General features: G+C 43.7%; 1 protein-coding gene across 1 annotated transcript; it reads left to right on the top strand.

Annotated features, from left to right (window-relative positions):
- Nucleotides 1–1,005: 1,005 nt before the first annotated feature.
- Nucleotides 1,006–1,395, top strand: LOC309450206 (feather keratin 4-like; the record flags this gene model as incomplete). Its single annotated transcript, XM_082072939.1, has 1 exon — nucleotides 1,006–1,395. The coding sequence occupies one exon, from the start codon at nucleotides 1,006–1,008 to the stop codon at nucleotides 1,393–1,395; it is 390 nt and encodes a 129-aa protein (XP_081929065.1).
- Nucleotides 1,396–21,985: the final 20,590 nt, after the last annotated feature.

Below are 21,985 nucleotides of genomic sequence, written 5' to 3' on the forward strand. Positions count from 1 at the left end.
TGGCCACGTGCAGCCTGGATTTCTGTGGGTGGTCACGCAGCCTCTCCTGGCACAGTTTTTGCTGCCCAAATGAGTAACCAAGTCCCTCCAGAGAGTACCCAAGGAGCACAACCCTCACACGCATGTGGCTGAAGGACCCCAGAGTGTCTTGGTCTTGTTCCTGCCCTCCTGCTCCTTCATGGACATTTCCCCTCACACAGGTCCCCAGTGCCCATGTTCTCTAGAGGGACACGCAGGTCAGGCAGTGTGCTCTTTGCATTTTCATCAAGGGGACCTGCGAGCCCCAAAGACCCACCAAGGGTATAGACATCGCCAAGGCTTATAGCTGTCACCAGGCCATGTGAGCCCACAACCCTTGCCAGCCTTGGGAGGCGGTGGACACTTAGGAGACACCCTGTGCAGGTGGAGCGTCTTCATCCTTTGATCAGCCTCCCGGTCTCTGTTTACTAGCCTGTAAAAAAGAGGTTATGACAGGCATGATGGCTGTATACAGGACTGCCAAGTATTTCTGCAGGATGATCAGGATGCTGGCGTGTAGGTTAAAGTGGTGGGATTAGGAACAGATCAGGGTTTATTGGTGCTGCTGGGTAAGCTACAGCAGCGCCTTGGCTTTCATGTCATGATGTGTCACGGGCTGTCCCTCCCATCACCTTTATCCTCTTCAGGGCACGTTTACATGCCAGTAACCCCGATGAGGAGGCAGATAATTGTCTCAAATCACAAAAAATCAGTGTCATGAAGCTTGTTGCTTGATTTCATGATTCAATGGGGCTTCTGCCACCACCCCTCAGCTGATGCCCCAGGCAGTCTGGGACAGGTATAAAAGAGCTGAGGGCTTCACTGTCCTCTATCCAGCTTCCTCCACTTCACTCTCCTGATCAACCGGGTAAGTCCAGCTCTCGGAAGCCTCTTGGAGTTCTCTTCCTGCCTCTTTCAATACAGCCCCTTCCCCACAGCCTCGCCTAATCCTTGGAGTGTTTTCCAGGTCTCTGTGCCTTCTGAAAGATGTCCTGCTACAGCCTGTGCGTCCCTTCCTGTGGGGTGGCCGCCCCGGCCCCCCTGGCTGACACCACCAACGAGCCCTGCGTGCGGCAGTGCCCCGACTCCACTGTGGTGATCCAGCCCCCGGCTGTGATGGTCACGCACCCCGGACCCATCCTCAGCTCCTTCCCGCAGCACAGCGCTGTTGGCTCGGCGGGAGCCCCTGGTGTTGGAGGGGGCTATGGTGGCACTTTTGGAGGCCGTGGTAGTTTTGGGGGTCTTGGAGGCTATGGAGGCTCTGGGCTTTATGGGAGCTCTGCGCTTTATGGGGGCTACGGAGCCCTTGGGAGCTGTGGATATGGTGGCTGGGCCCGAGGCCACAGGTACCTCAATGGCAACTGTGGGCCCTGCTAAGCCCCAGATATCCATTGAGCTGAGCGCTGCCTCTGCCCTGGGTCTTCACAAGTAGCCTCTCCTGTCTTCTACCTCCAGATGCAGAGCAAAGCTGTCAGCCCTGCTCTAGGCTGTAGCAAAGCAGCTACTTGAACTTTATGGTGCTTGCTACTTTGCACAGAATAATCTTGCAGATCTTCAGCCAATGGTTTTAGATTTTCTAGCACTGCCTCCAAAAGTTCCTCTCTAGCTGGGACAGAACGAAGCTGTACTCGTCCTCAGACATGAGTGTCCCCTGCTCCATCCAGCTCTGAGGCTCCCAGCCTGCAATAGGACATGGGAATCATTGTGGTGGAGCCCTGAGTTTTGCATTGCTGTAGCCTTATCATTTTCATGTTTCCAATTCATTGTTTCTGTGTTTTTTTGTTTCCTGCTCTCACTGTCTATTGCATTTTCCATCCCCATTAAAGAATCTACATTGCAACAGTAACTTGGCTTTTGATTGGTTTGTATGAGTTTGCTCTTCTTATTTTCCATATGGGTCAGGAATATGTTGATAATGAAACTCAAACCGCATGATTAAACATTCAAGGGGCAGTGGATTAGCAAACAGGGTTTGTGAGAGTTTCAACATCTTGTGAAACACAACCTTATGTTGTAGCAAACGATAAATACAAAGCAGCTATTAGCGCCATTCGGGGACAACTTTTGAGGGGAAAAGTATCAATGAATTTATTTGTTACTTAGTGGGACTTTTCTCAAGCAGGAGTGTACAATGTCTCCACATTTTTCGACATGAGAGTCTGAAAAGTTCAAAGCACCTCTCAGACACTTGTAACTGTTTTATACACTCCTGCTGTGCTACTACTTGATTAAAACTTACTGCTCTTGTTAGGTGAATAATAGTCACTTCAAAAGTACACGTTGAGACATTTTAATGTGTGCTTTAGCCAGAATTTCATTTTATAGCCTTCAAATTTTTCATTCAGATGTGGCTCTGTACGACCAACCATAATAGATCCTACAGTTAGTTACTTTGCCTTGTCATCCCAGAAATCTGTATTTAGTTCTAGTCTTATGTTGAGCTTTCCTGGAGTGGAAGAAACATATATGTGTGTGGCAATCCATGAATTTCTAACTAGGTCCCCTATACACAAACAGTCTGCTGAACTACTGAGATATTAACAATTATTTTAAGCTAACATTGATTCTTACTTGTGCACTCCGAGACACTTAGTACTATCCAGTTTTTACTTTCATAACTTTCCAGATTTTATTTACATAATTAGCTAATTAAAAACAAATGAAAGGATGACCAGTTCCAGCTAAATTTATAGACCTTAATGTCAAGATACAGGTTGAACAGTAACTTGCACCGTGCTGCTGCAGGGAACAAGTGAGGCAACGAAGTCAGTGAGTCCCTTCCCAGAAACAAAGCTCCTCAGAAACCATGAGAAAGCTCCATCCCAACAGCTAGGGAACGTGTCACCCACAGCTTTACTTGCAAAGATTTTCAATTAATTTTGTAGTCATGCGCACAGGTGTATTGTAGCACGACTGAGCTCTGTCCTCTTGTGAGATTGCCCTCAAAAGTGCCTCTGTGTGTTCAAAGGACAGCAATTACATTCACAATGAAGGTTCTATGGTTTAATAGGGCTTTCAAAGCACTCCGCTGGCTATTTTATGCCTAGACTCTGTTACAGCACCATACTATTAAGAGGTTAATACTACTGCCAGTTGGGTACTTCAGTCGTGAAGTCAATTCACGCTCACGTCATGCAATCTCACCCTAATAACAAATGTGTGATTGTGCAGCCTGGGAACTTCACGCCATTTCATTGACATTCAAGTGGAGCCTTGTGGTTACACTTGCAAACAGTTGTTCTTATCAGCACTTGATAAGGTGACCAGGAAGTGTGCCATTTTCTGCTCTGTAACATATCAGGTCTCTAAATCCAGAAAGCACCCCAGATGCTGCCAGAACAAAAGCACTTGAGAAAGAGGGATTTTCTCTCAACTTCTTGGCTTATTCCCCAGCTAAATTTGGTTTACCCGCATGCAGTCTGTGCATTTACAAATCACAAAGGTGTCACGCTGTTTCGTTCAATGCCTGCACATACACTGTGATGCTTAGGTAGATTTCAAAGACCATTTCCAAATCCTCCCTAGGAAGTTCCAGAACAGAGGACTTCATTTTCTGAAATACTTCTGGGTTATCGGTTTGTGTGCTCAGGTTCAGCTGACATTCATAAAAGCTACAGGGCACAGTACGTCTCTGTAAAACGCATCAAGTGGGGGACAAAAATCCATGGACATCAAAATCAGAAAAGGAAAACCAGGGACATGTAATGATGCTATAACATATTTAATAAGAATAAAGCCCCCTATCACAGTCTAAAATAGAACAGAAGCTAGAAGCAGAAGGAATACATATAGAGATTAATGTATATCTATAGAATATCTCCCCATTTCATTGGTGTCATTTTTGTTGCTACAGCTGTAGCATTTTACTATCGATATCTATTTTCAAACTTTTGCACTTGCTTTAAGTTCAATGAAACAAACCGGATCAGATGATTTACAGTTTCTTTGATGTAGCTTCAAAAGCAGTTAAGTCAGAAACGTATCCATAGGAAGGCTAGTGCCGGTACGCTCTAGATTCCAATAACGTTAGCTGGGAAAGAGCTATAAATGAGTTAAGAATTTGTTTACCCATAATAATCCATGTTAATCCCTGTTTTCTTTCCACCTCCAAAGCTATGTAAAGTAAAGAAGTCAGTAGGAAAAAGAGAAGACAAAATATTTTGACAGGACATTGAAGAAGTTTTGCAGAAACACCGAGCTCTCCAAAATGCTGCAGCTTTCAGTCACAGTCCTGGATTCAGAGCTTCTGCAAACTCTCCTCTGACAGCAGCCGTGAATTTGGTAATTAATTCTCAGTCGTCATTTCCTGTGAAATCCTTCTGGGTTTAGCAGGGGTAGCGGGGGTAGCAGCTGTATCTGCGGGTGTAGCGGGAAGAGTAGGGGTAGCAGTAGCTGTAGGAGGGGTAGCGGCAGCTGTAGGAGGGGTAGCAGTAGCTGTAGGAGGGGTAGCAGTCCTGATAGCTGCGCAGGCTCCCGTAGCTGCGGTAGCTGCAGGGGCTCCCACAGTCATAGGTCTGGCAGTTGTACACGGTCCCGTAGTTGCAGGGCGAGTAGCAGACATCCTCACACTGGTTCTGGTAGTAGAAAGTCATCTTGGTGTGATGTGGGGAGGCAAGTCTGAAACACAGCAGGGAAGAAAAAGTCTGTAAGGCGATGGTCACAAGTAAATGTCAAATAAAGCGTGTAAGGAGAGGAAAGACTCAGAAAACCCTGTCACACTGCCTGACACCCTCTGTGTTCATCTATTGTTTGATCTTGATTTTCAGTACTGGATTGCCTCCCTAATCCTTCATCATGACCAGCCATTCTGAGCTTTCCTGCACAGCCTCACTGGCTGTGCCCGTGGACCGTGATGGGAGATGTGATTGATGTGACACCTGTGTCAAAAAGGATCTGTCAGGAACTTAACTGGAAGAGCCTTCATAGCCGCACCGAGATAAAGACTTTAAATGAAAAGATGGGTACGCACAGGATCGACACATTTTCAAACACCCTGATACTAATGAAAACTCAGAGAGGAAAGAATATATTACATACAAATAATTCTCATAAATCGCAACCTTAATTCCCAATACATTAATCTACAGCATTTGTAGATTAGTAACCGGGGGGCTAGGGAAAGAGAGGGGAAGTATCAAATACACGTTCTCATTATTTACTAGCTTTTCTAAATCTATTCCAACTTACCTGTTTCTGCAAGAAGGATAAGGCAGGAGAAGCGAATGCACTATTCTCAGCAGCGCGGGTTTTTATAGAGCTCCCAGTCCCGCCCAGCACGTGAAAGGAATGTCTGTGCCCTGGGCCGGTTCTAATTACCAAACACATTTTGCTTCCCTTGTGACTCCATCTCATTGATATACCGGTTCTCCCCAGGGTTTCTGATTATTGGTCCAGCACTGTGACATGCAGGCTACACCCTCCAGGTTTCTTTCATCTCAAAACTATATAGGGCAATTAAGTCTTGGTATCATCATGCTGAATTCACTTATTTAGTACAGCAACAAGTCAAAAGAATATGCAAAGTTGTACAAATTACCAAACATATCATTTTTGGAAGTCCAGCCTCATCGTTCACGTTGGCTCACATACTTCGTTGTGCATTTTTCTTCTGAAATAGCTGTGGAAGGGGTAGTCCCTGCTTTTCATGTGTCTCATAACTTCAGTGACATGTGAAACAGTACGTTGTTACCATTCCCTTCCAACATTTCCTGTGACTGGCAAAGGGGGAAAGACCATTTCTTTGATTTGATGCTGTCATGCAATAGGATACTGCTGTGTCAATTGATTCATCTAGAAAATTGGTTTATAAGCATTGAAATGGTATGTATATGACGTATTTTCAGAGAAAAAACTTTCAGAGACCCGATTGCGAAGCTACAAATTACAACGTGAATAAACCATAGAAACAGGATAACCTGATACACATTTTTAGAAACTGTGTTACATAACACTGGGGCGTTCTCCAGCAACATAGTAGTAATATTTAAATAATAAATCTCTTTGTACCTGTGAATCTTTAATAAACATTAATGAAGGCTTTGACATTCAAAATTTAGAGAAAGGCCCAGAACATCTGACATGCCTGTTATTATCCTTCCTTTAGATGCAAGTAAACAGCAATGTTTGGAGTTGAAGGTCACCAGGAAAGACCGGGATGTTGCCTCTCAACAGGTCACATGCACAGGGTTCAGCATTATTCACTGTCATTAATAGCATTAAGTTAAACACCTAAACATTAATAAGATGTCACATTAAACCATATTTAGCATTTGGTGGAATTCTCATGAAAACTACAGTTATTACAGATATATGTTTCTGTTTGGTTTATTTTGTTCCTTTTAATAAACCCCTGAGTGATTCATTTTCTGATCAAAGCATAAACAATCACTAAGCAGATGTTTTTGGATCCAATTATATTTGCCTTGCTCAAGTTGGCTCTCCTGAAAACCGAGTCTGTAAGCTGATTTCACGTATGGTGCAAAGCCTGGGAATTTCAAATATCATTGTTTCTGCCTGAAAACCTTTAGATTTATTATTGATTGCTACCTGCTTTACAGTTCTGTTATAACTCAGATTTCACCACACTAATTCAACAAATATAATTGATCCAGGAAGTCTGAACATGAAAGAAAACTGCAATGCAATGTCATGCTTTTGGAAGCCAAGAACTGACTAATATTCACAAACCAAGGAAAACAATTACACCAATTGAAAGAATGACGTGCATAAGAAAATTTGTTTAGTGATGAGTGTGAGTTTAAAACACGGTAGGCTCAGTCAGACAAATATATAAAAAGGAGAGAAATTCAGGCCTCTCTATTCGTATCTCTGAACTCACATCCTCACTGAGCTTGGTAAGTCGGACTTCCTACAATGTCTTTACTGCTGCGTAGATGCTGTACTTTTGCTATATTGCTATACAGATGGCAGTTATAGTTTAAAAGCAAATTCTACAGCCATGCAAGTACAATCCTGGCTTATTTAAAAAGGCATAAGCTCAGAAGATCATCTCACCTGGCCATGCACTTTGAGAAATTTTCCTATTTTATGACATACTGAAGCATTTCAGGCTTCTTCATTTTGCAGCAGTCGGTGTGCTACGTTTTTTTCATTTATTTCAAACAAAAAAGTAAGCATATGTACTGACTGGCCGTTAAGGTACAGACACGGGTCCAAACAAATAGGCTGTTTTTTTCAGCAAAGCGCTGCTGATTTGCACAGGGAGGACTTCCTCCTGGTGTCTTCTCTCAGCTGTAAAAACTGGAGGAATTTGTTCCTGAACTAGAGTCTGTTCACCTGCAGACTTTAGTGAAACATCAGACATTGGTACAAGGAACTTAATCCTAAAAATGTACTCTCTAAAATTCTATTTACTAGAAGAAACAGGCTGCCATTTGATCTCTGCAGCAGACCTGATCATTTTCTTTTGGTTGTGTTTCAGACTTGCCTCCCCCATCACACCAAGATGACTTTCTGCTACCAGAACCAGTGCGAGGACATCTGCTACTCGCCCTGCAACTACGGGACCGTGTCCAGCTGCTACCAGAACCAGTGTGAGGATGTCTGCTACTCGCCCTGCAGCTACCGGAGCTATGACTGTGGGAGCCCCTGCAGCTACCGCAGCTACGGGAGCCTGCGCAGCTATCGGGACTGCTACCCCTCCTACAGCTACTGCTACCCCTCCTACAGCTGCCGCTACCCCTCCTACAGCTACTGCTACCCCTATTCTTCCCGCTACACCCGCAGATACAGCTGCTACCCCTGCTACCCCTGCTAAACCCAGCTATGTAACGACCTGATAGGAAAAGTGAAATAGTGATTTATGGCTCCTGCATGAATGTTACCTTTGCTAAGCTCCCATGACAATGACAGCTGTCAGGAATGGTCCTAAGTGCTTAGCATCTGTCTCCACTATCTGCAGCTTTTTCGAATAACCTTCTTTTAGGATCAGCTCTTCCTTCACAGCCTTTTTGGTGGCTGTACTGTGTATTTTGAGTGTAGCTTTGCAACAGGAGGTGCAGACAGAGCAGATGTGTCACCTCACTGCATGCTGAGCTCACAGCTCTGCTCTTCACCAGGTACCACCATGGTCCCAAAACAAAGCATCTTCTGTGAAACGTCGTAGCTCTTCATTTAAAGTATGTGTGAATCTCTGGATACTCCAATTCTGTAACTGCTGTATACTTTGCTTCTTCCTCTTATTAAAAGATCTTGCATCACAGTACTGTTGTTATATTTTTTCTGTTATATTTGACTTTACTGATTATTTACCTGAAACATGGCAAAAAACACCTCAATTTCTGTCTTCTCCAAGACAGTCTTGAAAACTCACATCTACCGTGTGTTAATTCTGCCTCTTTTCCACCAAACACAACAAAACACTGTTTATTTCCAAAACACCAGCTCAGATATGTGAAGATTTAAGAAAATTAAGTCAGCACTTGCTGACGACATCCACCCAAGCTGTGCAACATTTGAGGATCCAAACTGCACTGGGACACACAGAATACCAGATTCCCTAAGATTTCTGCAGCTCTGAAATATATGCCTGATAAGAGAACACATAGGAGCTCACAATAAGCTCTTCCCAATGCAGATCTTGGTTTAAATATTGACGTTTTTCCACCAGAGGTTACTTTGCACGCTGTGTGTGAACTGTGACTTCAGCTCTGCCCATTGCTGCCCTGCCCAGCCCTGCTTTTGGGTGCACGTTCTGTGAGCATCCGCCAGCCTCAGCCATCGGGAAAGTCACTTTTAGACAGGAAGATGAGAAGAATGCAGATTCCAGATAAGGTGAAGCTTCAAGGGGAAGTCATTCTTCCCCGTAATTAACAGAAGGGCCATGACAGGGAGGGAGAATACCTTCTTGTATGACCTTCACTGCAGTGAGACATTCCTCTTTTGCATATTAAATTAGGATAATAACAGCCATTCTAGAGGTGCTGAGACTCATCAGAATTTAGGGTATCAATGTTCTTCCAAAACAGTCATTAAAGACTTACTTCAGCAATGTTTGTATTATTTAAATATATTAATGGTTCGTTACTGAAAGGTGCCTCGGTGCTGTATAATAAACGAGAGAACGGGGAAGGGAACCCCTGAGCTAAGCAATGTTTCTCTTTATTAAAACTAAGGCATGGTAGTTGTCATCATCCTCCCGTGGTGCAGACTGACAGAGATAGAGTCATACCTCATAGGATAACGCCACCAGAAAAAAATCAGAGATGTGATTCCTTCTTTTACAGCTTAGAGACATCCCTTCTGTGACTTTTAGCACCTCGACAGTCTTTTTATTCTGCTGAAGCTCATTGCAAAGCAAGGGACTATAAGACCCCTCACTAGTAGCAGATTTTCCAGATACCCTGCCCAGCAAATGCTTCCGACCAGTCAGGAATGCACAGTCTCCATCCTACTGGTTTCCGTGGCCTTCCTAAAAGGCTGCTCTCCCCCTTTTCTCTACTCTGGTCTCTTCGGTAGAACAACAGGAAACCCAGATTTGTTCTGCATTGCCAGATCCTGCAGCAGTACTTGCCTCAGTATTATATACATATATATTTATCTCAGATATACATCATATATCATATGAGTGTATGATATCATGAGACATTGATTTAAGCAGGATTATCAAAGTATTTCAACCAGTAAAGTTATGGGGCGGGGGTAGAAAAAAAAAAAAAAACACACAACAAAAACAGTCTTAGACACATTGCTCAGATGCTCATTTAATTGATCCTATACATTGAGCCATCCTTCTCATAGTGCGTATGCCAAATTATAGACAGAAGAAGAACCTAAAGGAATAAATGGAACGCCTGTCATTAATAGCGACGGAAATGAATCAAAATGGTTGGTGAAAACCCTGAGCACATGGTCTAATACCTCTTTCTTCCTCAGGTGTTTTACGTCACACCACAATGTGCAGCATCACCTCCCTTGTAGGGGAATAACGTAAAGAAACAGTCTATGGACTCCCCAGCTAGGGAGGCAAAGTAGCTAAAACTATTCTGTGTATCCTCCAGTTTCATTCCAAGTTGTCCTTTGGGTGAATTCCCAGAAACTCATTTATCCTGGAAAGTTTTAAGATGAAAGAATATCACAGGATATTAATCACAATGTGGTACCAGAGGAATTTGAAAATTGTCCTAAATGTGGAGGAAAACAATTACAGCAATTGGACTGGTGATGTACTTCCGAAATTTGTTCTGTGACCAGCGGGTAATTGAAGCACACGAGGAATTGTACTGACTTTCACAGGTCTACAAATCCATATAAAAGTGCTCACAACCCCACGCTCCTCACACCGCTCTTCTCGGTTTACTCTGCTCAGTGAACTTGGTAAGTTCCTATCCCATTCTCATAGAGTATATAAGCTTGACTTCCTTGGCTTTTTAAATGGAATAGAAATCTTTTTTTATTTGGTGATAACTAGTACTGTCTGAAATTTTGGCTCGTGGACAGAATTGTATATTATGTAAAGTGGAAATGGCTTTTTGATGGAAAGATATTGCAATAAGGAATATGGAGAACACATTAATTGCCTTGGTGTCTCTGCAGCCACTAGACCTGCTCTGATGTGCAGCAAAAGAGGATTTAAACCTTAGCTCTTAGTGCACAGCAGAGTATTTTCAGTTCCTTGATAGAACTGGTATTAAGGCATGTGAACCAATGTTACACAGGAAAATGAATGGATTGCATGCCAAGATTAAAACCAGACGAGGAGGCTGACTTTCATGAACTTGCCATGTTGTGTATGGATGCTTCTGAAAACTTTTGAAAATGAGGATACCTATAAGTGCATGTTCTGAGCTGCAGTCGAGCTGTCGGGACTGATTTCAGCTGCCTGTGCCAGGAGCTTGGACACCAAGTGCTCACAAACACATTTTGATGGATACCCACAAGGTCAATCTCCTGTATCCGAAGTCCAAAAATACAGAATATCATGTTCACTTTCAAGAGGAGAAGCTAAAGAGTAGAAACTGTCTCACAGTCAAATCTAACAAGGAGGGAGCACAGAAAGGGGTTGGATAAGATGAAAGTCAAAATCACATCCACAGACTGAGGGATTTGCTCAACTTTTCTTGCCAAAACCACCACACTCATGCCACCAAGGCACCGCTGTTGCTTTTCCCTGCAAACCAAGCCTACCTTTTACCCGCTGTTTTGTTTCAGGTTTGCCTGCATCCCTCCACCGCACCAAGATGTCTTGCTGCTACGGGTACCCCTGCTACAGCGTGTGCTACTTACCCTGTTACAGGACCGTGCGCCGCTCCCGCACCTACAGCTGCTGCAACCCCTGCAACTACCAGATCCTGTACAGATACCCGCGCAGGTATAACTGTGGAGACTGCTGCAGCTATGGGACCACACGCACGACCCGCTACTACTACCCTTCCTGCTGCAGTTACAGCTACAGGTGCTGCTACCCTTGTTGCTGAACTCAGTGGCAATATCCTTGCACCAAGAATCAACCTCGACCCAGCAAGCAAAGACACGTGGCTAATCTCAGAGGCAATGCTTACACAAGTGCGAAGCCCCTGTGACAGCGACTGAAGTTACTGAGAATGGGGAGCTTGGCTACTCTCTAAAATTTCTTGTTCTTTCTGTCTCGTTGTATTTCTGAACTATGAGCTCTCTTTTGATATTCTGCATTTAAACCCCTTTTAAACCCTTCAGCAATGGGAGCAATGATCTGCAGTTCATTCGAAGCTTCTTACAGTTGCTACAGTGGTTTTAAAGGACTTCTGTAAAATTAAGTTTTGTGTCATCTGCATTTTCAATAACTACTTCCAGTAAGGTGCTACAGTGCTGTGTAATGGAGAAGGATTATGGCTGTCTCTCCTTTGATCTGGATTTACAAGTACTCAAAGGATGAACAACATGGCTTCAATAAAAAGGAATGTTCTGTATAACACAGTGCAATGACTCATCTGCTGTAGCTCTTCCCAGTATCCCCCAAACTATAATCTTTCTGTATCTGTTCCAACTGCTTTTCTTATTGCATCAAAATTTTTCTGCATTAAAAAAAAAAAAAAAAAATCTTTTGGACTTCCAGTCGTGTTCTTCCCTCTGTCCCTAATTCGCATTGAGACACTGAGAGCAGTAGCACCCTGAGGGACTTCTGTCCCTCGTACTGATGGAGCACTTCATAACCCTCCATGTCCAGAGCAGCTGGTCCCACTAAATACACTCTTTTCTGCCCTTCTGTCCCTCAAAAATTCCAGAAATGACACTATTTCTCCCTTTACTTAATTGAATCTATCACCAGCTTTAAGGTTAACATTTTGGAGCACAACAGGGTTGTAATAGTCTTTACAATGATGTTTTAATGTGTAAAAGAGTTAGTCCCAGGCATCTATAGAGAGTATATTAAAATGTTCAAGTGAGCAGAATATTGTCCTATTCCTAGAAACCAAATTCAAGTGTTCTTGTTCCACAGTCACGATTTCCTACCACATTTCAATTTAATGGACAAACTTCTTTACCAGCCAGTGGAACATAAGAAAAAATAAAAAACTATCTTAAAAGCATTGGGAAAAGTGTCAAGAAAGTTTTCCCTGTCTTGCTGCTGGACTCAAAACTCACAGAATCCCAGAATGTCAGGGGTTGGAAGAGACCTGGAAAGCTCACCCAGTGCAATCCCCCCGGAGCAGGAACACCCAGCTGAGGTTACACAGGAAGGTGTCCAGGCGGGTTGGAATGTCTGCAGAGAAGGAGACTCCACAACCTCCCTGGGCAGCCTGGGCCAGGCTCTGCCACCCTCACCGGGAAGAAGTTTCCTCTCAAATTTAGAGTGGAACCTCCTGTGTTCCAGTTTGAACCCATTGTCCCTTGTCCTGTCACTGGTTGTCACCCAGAAGAGCCTGGCTCCATTCTCCTGACACTCAGCCTTTCCATATTGATCCCCAGGAATGAGTCACCCCTCAGTCTCCTCTTCTCCATCGGGGAACCCCTTATCTTTCAACCCTCATCTTTCCAGGTCCCTTCTAACCTGGGCAGTTGAATGATTCTATGGCAATTTATAAAATATAAACTTATTTAAGAATTGAAATCCTTATTACAAGGAAGTCCATGCATTTGCAGTTAGCTATGACCTCTTCAACATCAGATCACAGCCAGTGATGGATTATGCCCTAATCACATCACATTAGCACAACAGCAGCACTGGAGTATCTTTAATGAACCATGTGTTTGGAATACACCAAGCAAAAACCCAGAGTTGCAGAAATAAGCACAACCAGAGACAGAGCTGAAGTTTCTTGCAGCTACATAAGTCCATGTTTCTCAATTTGAGGAGGGCAAGTCTCTATGAGCAAATACCTGAGGTCACAGAGTCAATAACTTTGTCATCCTATCTGTGTGATGCTATTGATTTCAAAGTATTTATGAAATGCAAGTGAAAAATAAAACCAGAAATACAGAATTGATGCAGCATAAGTTTTAATTTGAGTGAAAGGCAGAAGACTACATTCCCAGAGACACATTACACCCCGCCTATACCATTCATTCAAGGTTAATGTTTTGTACATCATTGCAACAAACATAAAAGTCAATTTACCAAGAACTGCAGTACCAAGGAGAAGTAAGCTTTCGATCAAGAGGAGAGTTCGGGTGGCAAGAGAGCAAGTAGACACAAAGCGGAACAAAGATGATTTGTCGCAAGCACTTCGACAGCAGCACAGAGCTCTCCAAGCCTCTGTGGAAGGTGGTTGCTGTCACCAGGGCTCTGCACATCGGGGACCGCTGCTGCTAAGATTTGTCATCAATCCATGCTTGCCAGGTCTGAGTTGATCTTCATTTCAGGGAAGTTCCCACTGGGTTTAACAAGAGTAGCAGCTCCCGTAGCCAAATCTTTGGCCATATCGTGAACCAAAGGGGTAGCCGTACCGGCCAAGGTAATAGCCTGGGTAGCCACAGAAGTCCCCAGAGCCATAGAAGCCCCTGTAGCCACCATACAGACCCCCAGAGCCGTAGCAGTCCCCAGAGCCATAAATGCCCCGGTAACCATACAGACCACCATGGCTGTACCGGTCCCCAAAGCCGAAGAGGCCCCGGTAGCCATAGAGGCCCCCATAGCCCCGGTAGCCACAGGGACTCCCACAGTCATAACCCCGGTAGCTGTACAGGTTCCCATAGTTGCAGGGGGAGTAACAGTCATCCTCGCACTGGCCTTGGATGAAAGTCATCTTTCTGTGATGGAGGCAAACCTGAAATGCAGCAGCAGGGAGGAAAGCAAAAGTAATAAATACTTCCAGTGTCATTAAGAGTCTTGGAGCCCAAAGACCTCTTCATGGGTCCCATGAAAACACAGACAGAAGCAAAATTACTACCAAATTCCTCTGTTCATGATTACAGCCCATTTCTATCATTAACTCTCTCATTTACCCACTCTTTTTACACTATTTCTTTTCTCGCTTACCAAGATTGTTGAAAACGCTGACTATGGAATACACCTGCTACAGATCAAAACCTCCTTGCTGCCATTTCCGGATTTTTCTTAGAGGATATTTTTAGCAGTTATCAATCCTAGATTTCTTTTAGGATATCAGCTTTGCATAGAGCCCTACATTACAAAATCCTTCAAGAAAGCTTAAAGCACTTGGCATGTGCCATGATAACACACGGCAGCTGTTGGATCCATTGCTCCAAGTCCCATTTCAGTAATTAACACGTGTGAGAACATCTGCTCTCCTGCCAAATAGACCCAAATGTCTCCCTCAAAATAGAATAGAAGGTTTATGGAAGAACCCACTGAAAGTGAGGAAACCCTTCTCGAAGTCTGCTGGAGGCAGCTCTGCAGACCTGTCTAATGACCACTGATCCTTATCATGGAGCAGATACCCCAAGCACCAACAGGACCAGTAAAGTCTCAGACGCAGCTTTGAAACTCAAACCCACCAGCTCCTGCGATGCAGAAATCCTTACAAAGAGGTTGGATGGAGAAGAGGCTTACCAGGTTCACCGGAGGAGGAAGGCAAGAGAGCTGATGAGGTGCCTGGAGCTCCAAGCCCTTTTTATACTGTTTGTTTGGCCTCCTGGCTTATCTTAGACGCCCTGTATATTCAAAAGGTTTGTAGCCTTATTGGTTGGAAAACAAATTTGCCTGTACACGTCATATCTTCAATTAATATAATTTTCATTGTTTGGGATTATTAGTGTGTTCTCAGCCACCCATATGTCACATATATTACAGGTTTCTTTCATCTTAAAATTTTCTGGGCCAACTACATTCCTGATACCAGTTTATTGTCTTCACTGTCAAAATTAAAGTTTATTTTTATAAAATATAAAAGCATTTGTAAGTTTCCAAAGCCATTGGAAGGAGAAAAATTTTCAGTAAGAAGCAATAACTTTCCCACATACTTGAAAACTTCTGTTGTTCACCAGAAAACCTGATGAACCGTGGCACAGGCTTCCTGTTTAAAGGAAACTTAAACATATATTTATGTATTTTATATCAAACTACATAGAAATTGCAGGAAACAGGACCAGCATGAGCTATGAACAAATCTTAATTGCGTTCCTCCAAAATGTTCATGGTGAATAAAAGTCATGTTGCTGCATAAGCAGAAAGAATGTTTTCCACAGAAATAGGACTAAGTCATTGTTTGCCATTCGGTTCACCAGAGGGCTTGTCTGCAAGTTCAGCAAAACCAAGTGGAGAATACAAGTATTAACTTGGCCTGGAAAATAATAAATGATAAGGGCTTTGTGAGATTAACTAAATGCTATTTTTGCAAGGAACCCTGTTAATGTTTTCTTTGCAAAGAATCAGTCACCTGTATCAAATACTACACAGTAGTGAAGAATGCTTCAGTTTACTGCAGAACTCCTTGTATGACCTTCACCTAATTTCTGGCATTAATTTGAATACAAAATAAGGGCAATAATGAGCAAGCAGGATGTTGAGGCTTCCTCAGAATTTTGAATACCAAAGCATTTCATAAACACTCATTAATGCTTTCAATTTGCAAAGTGTTGCAGTATTTAAATATTAATAGTTTGTCACCAAAAGACACCCCTAGATTTAATAATATGGTCACTTGACACACCAAGGTCTCCTTTTTCTATGTCCGAACAAGGTAATGCATTTTATGCTTTATGAAAATCAAAAACTATTAAAAAAACTCTTCTAAAATAGGAAGAAATATTTGGGGTCATTCATAAGGCAGACAAAAAATTTCTTCAAATTTGCTGTTGCATCACCTAAGACAAAAAAAATCAAGCAAAGCTGTAAGGAAGAAGCGCCACCAATGTCACTGGGCAGTATGTACAGGTCATATGATGCTGAACAGAAGCTCTTCTACATCTCGGCACACCAAATAAAAGCCTTCTCCTTCCTTATACATTGTGCCTTACGTGCAAAAGCCAAGCCAACGGAGTACCTACAAGCAGATTGCACAACCAGTAATGGTCTGAACGTCTCCCAGAAGTATTCCTACCCAACTACAAAGAATTCCATGCAATTTTACTGCAAATGTGCTGAGCCCATTTCTTCTTGTTTTAAGATGAAAGAAATTCTAAAGGTATTACATGTGCATCATAGCATCAGACTTTGAAAATATGAAAATCACTGACTCCAATTACATCAATTGAGGGAATAATGCACTCAAAAAAAGATACGTTGTATAACAAACACCGAAGTTGAAGAAGGTATATATATGGACCTACAACTCCGAAATTTCATTCACTGCTCTCGAGTTACTCTCATCGGTGAACCAGGTAAGTCAATACCAACTCTACTCTCTTTCTGAGATCAGTATATTTGTTTGTGTATATGTCCATATGTGTTTGTCTGTATAAATATGTGTGTGGACATAGATATATGTATTTAAAAAGGCACTGCTGCGTACATGTGCTATATAGAATGTGTCTCTGTATTTGTACAGATATTCTGTATGCAATTTTTTGTCATTTTGGAGTTAATTCCAAACACAAAAATCTCTGCAATATTAAGGAAATCCTTAATTTAAACTTTTTCGCTCTTCTCGTTCTAGTTTAATAGTCGGCTTTAAGGCACTGAAAATTCTAAGTTTACTGCCGCAATTTTTAAGTCATAAGTAATTTCGAGTTCCAGATTATCTTCATTAGGAGTTGGGAGTTCAAATCCCCAGATAAAAACTTTATGAAACATTCATTACTTTAAGTAGACATCCTGGAAGGAAGTTCCTCCATTTCATTGCATTCTTTGAGTTTATCCCATGCTGAGTGGCACACAGCACCATGGGATACAAGGGGGTGCATTTGATAGGCTGTTGGTCTCATCTGAATAAGCATCAGTAATCAGTACCCAAACTAGCATATTTTTCTTTCATTTATCCAAATTTCTCTGACTTCTTGAGTGTTAAATTTCAGATCTCAGTTGGCAAAACTCATATTTTCTATGTATAGTCAGCCATTACGAAAAGTCGTGGGGGAAAAACACCTAAAATGTTGCTCGGGATTCAGGAGATTAAATAAATGAGATGGTCAAGAGGATGAAAAAGACCTGCAGAAGGGAGCGAGTTGCTTCTCCTCAGCTCCATCCGAGCTTTGAGCCTTTCCTCCTGCTGTCAGCAGCCCAAAATCTCACCTGGCTTCTGGGTGTGTATTTCAGGTTTACCTGCATCGACGAACGATGACTTTCTACAGGGACCTCTATGATGATGGGTGCTATTCACCATTCCGCTATGAAGACCTCTACGGATTTGGGGGCCTGAATGGCTACCGATTTGGGAGCCAATATGGGTACTACCGGGACCAGTACCCATACAGCTACAGAAGCTTTGGGAACCTGTATGGGAACAGAGGCTTGATTGGTTCTGGTGGCTTCTATGGATATGGGGACTTCTATGGATTTGGGAATGGCTACCCCTTTTTTTCTCGTTTTGGCAACAGATACAGCTATTGAAAGTGCTATCTATGCTGAACCAGCAGAAATAGCAACCAAGAAATGAAATGCAGGACACGGATTCATGGCTAGGTTTATGATGCTGAGGAACGCTGAGCACCCACGCCTCTGGCTGTGTTCAGTGGGACATGTGGGTGCCAGGGTGTGTAAGATTACCCCATACATAACCCTCTCTAATATCTCCTCTTTCTTCAACTATTACTCTAAAAGGCAACTTGAATTACAGCAAGTACTGCGGCATCTTTACAGCATGTTTATCTAGTAAAGACTTTGAGGTGCGAGTAAATTGATGTTTAAGTTAATTCACAGCCACTTTGTCTTGTCATAGCAACAGGAATTTCTACAACCATCATGAACAAGTCCACTATGCTTAGCTATAAACTCCACCAAAGACAACATCTAGTAGAGGGTCTCCTGTTATATACCCATGCTGTGCCTCATCTGCCAATGCATATGATTTACCAGCAGCTCTGCGAGAAAGAAACACATCTGGACTGTCAAACTCCACTGTTTCCAGAAGGACAAAGCACCATCCAGCACTGGACACACTCTGTTTGCTGAAGAGCCTTCTGTAAAACTGCAGACATACTCTTGCTGTTCCTCACTGTTTCTCATTTCTATTAAAGTGTTTTCTTTATCAGACGCCCAGTCTTCTTTTGTCTGTGCTCGTATGGCCCTGTAAAGGGACCAGCAGCACCATCGCTTTAACCAACCATAGAGCAAGAGAGAGGTCTAAACTCCAGATGTTAGAGAATACTGTCCCAACCCCATCTGAAATGCTCCATCCCTAACTCATTTCCCAGAGTAGGAAGGAGTTCTAGCTCATTTTAACTAAGCCGTGACCCTGGGTTTACACAAATACTTCTCCAGAAAAGGGCATCAGCTGCCTGCGTTAACAAACACGCACTCCCAGAGCAAGATGGGCTTTGTGCTTGAAAAGTTACTTTCAAGATCAGGAGACTGAGTGCAAGTCTGGTGGTCTGCTGAGGAAAGGAAACAATGCCGCTCAAGGTTAAAGACACCTAAGAGAAAAGAACAAAGGCAACCAAGCCATGACCATCAACTGGAGAGATCATCTCCTTTGCAAACTGAACAGCCAGGTTATTCAGGGAGTTCCTGTCAGCCTCTACCATGTCACCTTGGGAGACTGAGTCTTGATTTAGATTTATAATATTTAAGATTACAGTCTGGCATGAAACAAGGTGATTCAACAAGCATAACCTAGACAAAACTGCATGGATCCCATGCGAGCCAAGTTATACTTCAAAGACATCACTAGGAGTCAAAAATCTTGTTGCAGAAGTGGCTGTGAGGGGACACCTCTGGGCTGATTTTCAAGAGATACCATACATTGCTAGCTCTTCTCTTCTCATGGTGGCCACCTACACAACCATTTCTGCGTTCCCCAGCTGATGGAGTAAAGTGGAGGAAAGGGTCAAGAAAATAACTACTGGAGAAGATTGGAGAAACACTTTCAAAGGCAGAAAAACATGGATAGTTAGTAGAATAGTCCTTGAGCTGTAAATGCTCTTCCTCCAGTCCAAAGTCCTTTTCTTCACGTCCATGTCATTGCTTTCACTTAAGTCATTTGACCTTGAGCAGGACTGAGAGGATGAGCTCCACAGATCCATTTCCTTGTCTGGGGAGGAGCAGCCACAGCCAAGAGATGGGCCCAGTTTGCTGCCTCATTGCTCAGAGTTCACCTCTTTGTGGCCTAGTTTGAGCAAGGCAGAGCCAGATCGGGACACCCAGAAAGAGGGTGAGGGCAGCAACCTCCACCCTAGCCTCCTAGCAGAGCACGTCAGCAGTAAATCAGTACAGCCCTTTGAAATTTGCTGAACTATTAAGACGTCTTTTGTAACCCTGCTGTCTGCTAGGCTTTTCCCACCTGCACGGTGCTGAAGGGCTTGCACAGAGATGCACGGGAAGAGACTCAGAATAAAACATGGAAAGCCAAAGATGTGGGTGAAAATCTCAGGCTGCACAGGATCCTTTGGCCCCACCTTAATGTCAGGTCCCTGTCCACATTTGCCAATGCAGCAGTACTGATGTTTCTTCCCTTCAACTACATCCCACTCACTTCATTGCCTGAGGCACTATCGCTTCCAACAGGGGGAGCAATCACCGCCTGATGCCTGGGGAACAGCCCACAGGCTGGAATTGCCTGCCAACCCCAGCCTTCCCAGACATGTCACCTGCCTTGGGGCCACCTGGGCACCACGTCACTTCCCTTTTTGCTTTGAAGATGCCACAGTTCAGTTGTGATGCCAGCTCTGTGCACAGCACTACGGGAGCCCTGATGCACATCACTGCTGCCGCTCAGCAAAGCAACCTCAGCCCTCTCTTGCTCTCCTCCTGGTCCACGGATCCATGGCACAGTCAGGATCTCCTGCTCAGCTGCAGGTCAGCTTTATGCAAACACTGGAGACCAACCACCACACAGCGAGGGAAACCTATTCTTTGCCCCAGGTGCACCTACCACAGGGCTGTCAGCCTTTCATTACCAAATAATCATTTCTGAATCATTTTATTACCTATTCATTCAAGAACATCAGGGTGATTCAGTAAATCCTAGACCATTGCAGAATTGGGATCCAGACCATTCTCTGGACCCCTAAATATCAGTCAATAACATGGATGCTTGTTCCCCATGCATCCATCCTAACATCTCAGAAAGCTTCAAGTTTCCCACACGCCTGTCCAGTGGTGTGTGAAGAGCATTTTCCCTGTTTTATAGGGGTTTATGCCCTGTGGCTTACAAAAAGTTGGGTGATTAGAGGAACTTTGTGCCTGCCTATGAGATATTATAATAATAGATGACAGATGGCTAATTTAAGTAACAGAAAATTAACTCCTATAATTTCATTTAAACTCCTGTATGCCAGTGTGAAGCAGGATGTATTTACTGCATGCATGTGGGAAACTAGCAATTCAGATGCAGCTTGTGAACCCACATGAGGCATGCTGCAGGACATGCCTCCAGCACGAAGATTCGCTGCAAGACGGAGAATCATTTTTGAAGAGCAACCTTACCCTAATTGAGAAATTGGGCCCCTGACTATTGCATGAGCTGGACTAGAACATTTTTCAAAATATTTCTTTAAAAGCGCACTATGACAACAGGACTCTTTGAAGAAAAGGGAAAGTGGAAGTGGACCCGTGAGATTTTTCCACCTTGTTTTCTCCCCAGCTGTCCTGCTGAGGAGGGGAGTGACAGAGCAGCTTGATGGGCACCTGGCATCCAGCCAAGGTCAACCCACCATGTGAGCCTAAGTCATTAACAAAGTTTCTACAATCTTAAAATATGGGGCTCTTTTTAGTAAGATACAGAATCACAGAATGTGAGGGGTTGAAGGGCCCTGGAAAGCTCATCCAGTGCAATCCCCCCCGGAGCAGGAACACCCAGATGAGGTTACACAGGAAGGTGTCCAGGCAGGTTGGAATGTCTGCAGAGAAGGAGACTCCACAACCTCCCTGGGCAGCCTGGGCCAGGCTCTGCCACCCTCACCCCCAACAAGTTGCTTCTCATATTCAAGCAGAACCTCCTGTGTTCCAGTTTGAACTCATTACCCCTTGTCCTATTGTTGGTTGTCACCAAGAAGAGCCTGGCTCCATCCTCCTGACACTCACCCTTGATATATCTGTAAACATTAATAAGGTCACCCCTCAGTCTCCTCCAGCTCCAGAGCCCCAGCTCCCTCAGCCTTTCCTCATAAGGATGCTTCCCCTTGGTGAAGCCACGTTGACTGCCCCTAATGACCCTCTTATATCTGATAAGATATTGAGGACCCCTATTGAGGAAATTGCTCCTCAAAGCTGAGCAAGACCAGGAACAATGAAAGCAAAGATGTGGGCAGTGGTTCCATCAAGGGACAGTTACCGCATAGAGGTTGCTGTGGAAAGGAGATGAATAGGCAACCCACTGCCAGATCTCTCACAAACAGCCTTGTCCTGAAGCAGGAGAAAGGCACCTGAATTAGGCAGAGTGATGGGGAACACACACAGACACCCACACATGTGTAGAGGCCAATAACATGTTGCAAGGTCGTGTTTAATGAGAAAGCAGCAGATTGTACAGAG

Source organism: Streptopelia decaocto, assembly GCF_964273445.1.
Source record: "Streptopelia decaocto genome assembly, chromosome: 26".
Classification (NCBI taxonomy): Eukaryota; Metazoa; Chordata; class Aves; order Columbiformes; family Columbidae; genus Streptopelia; species Streptopelia decaocto.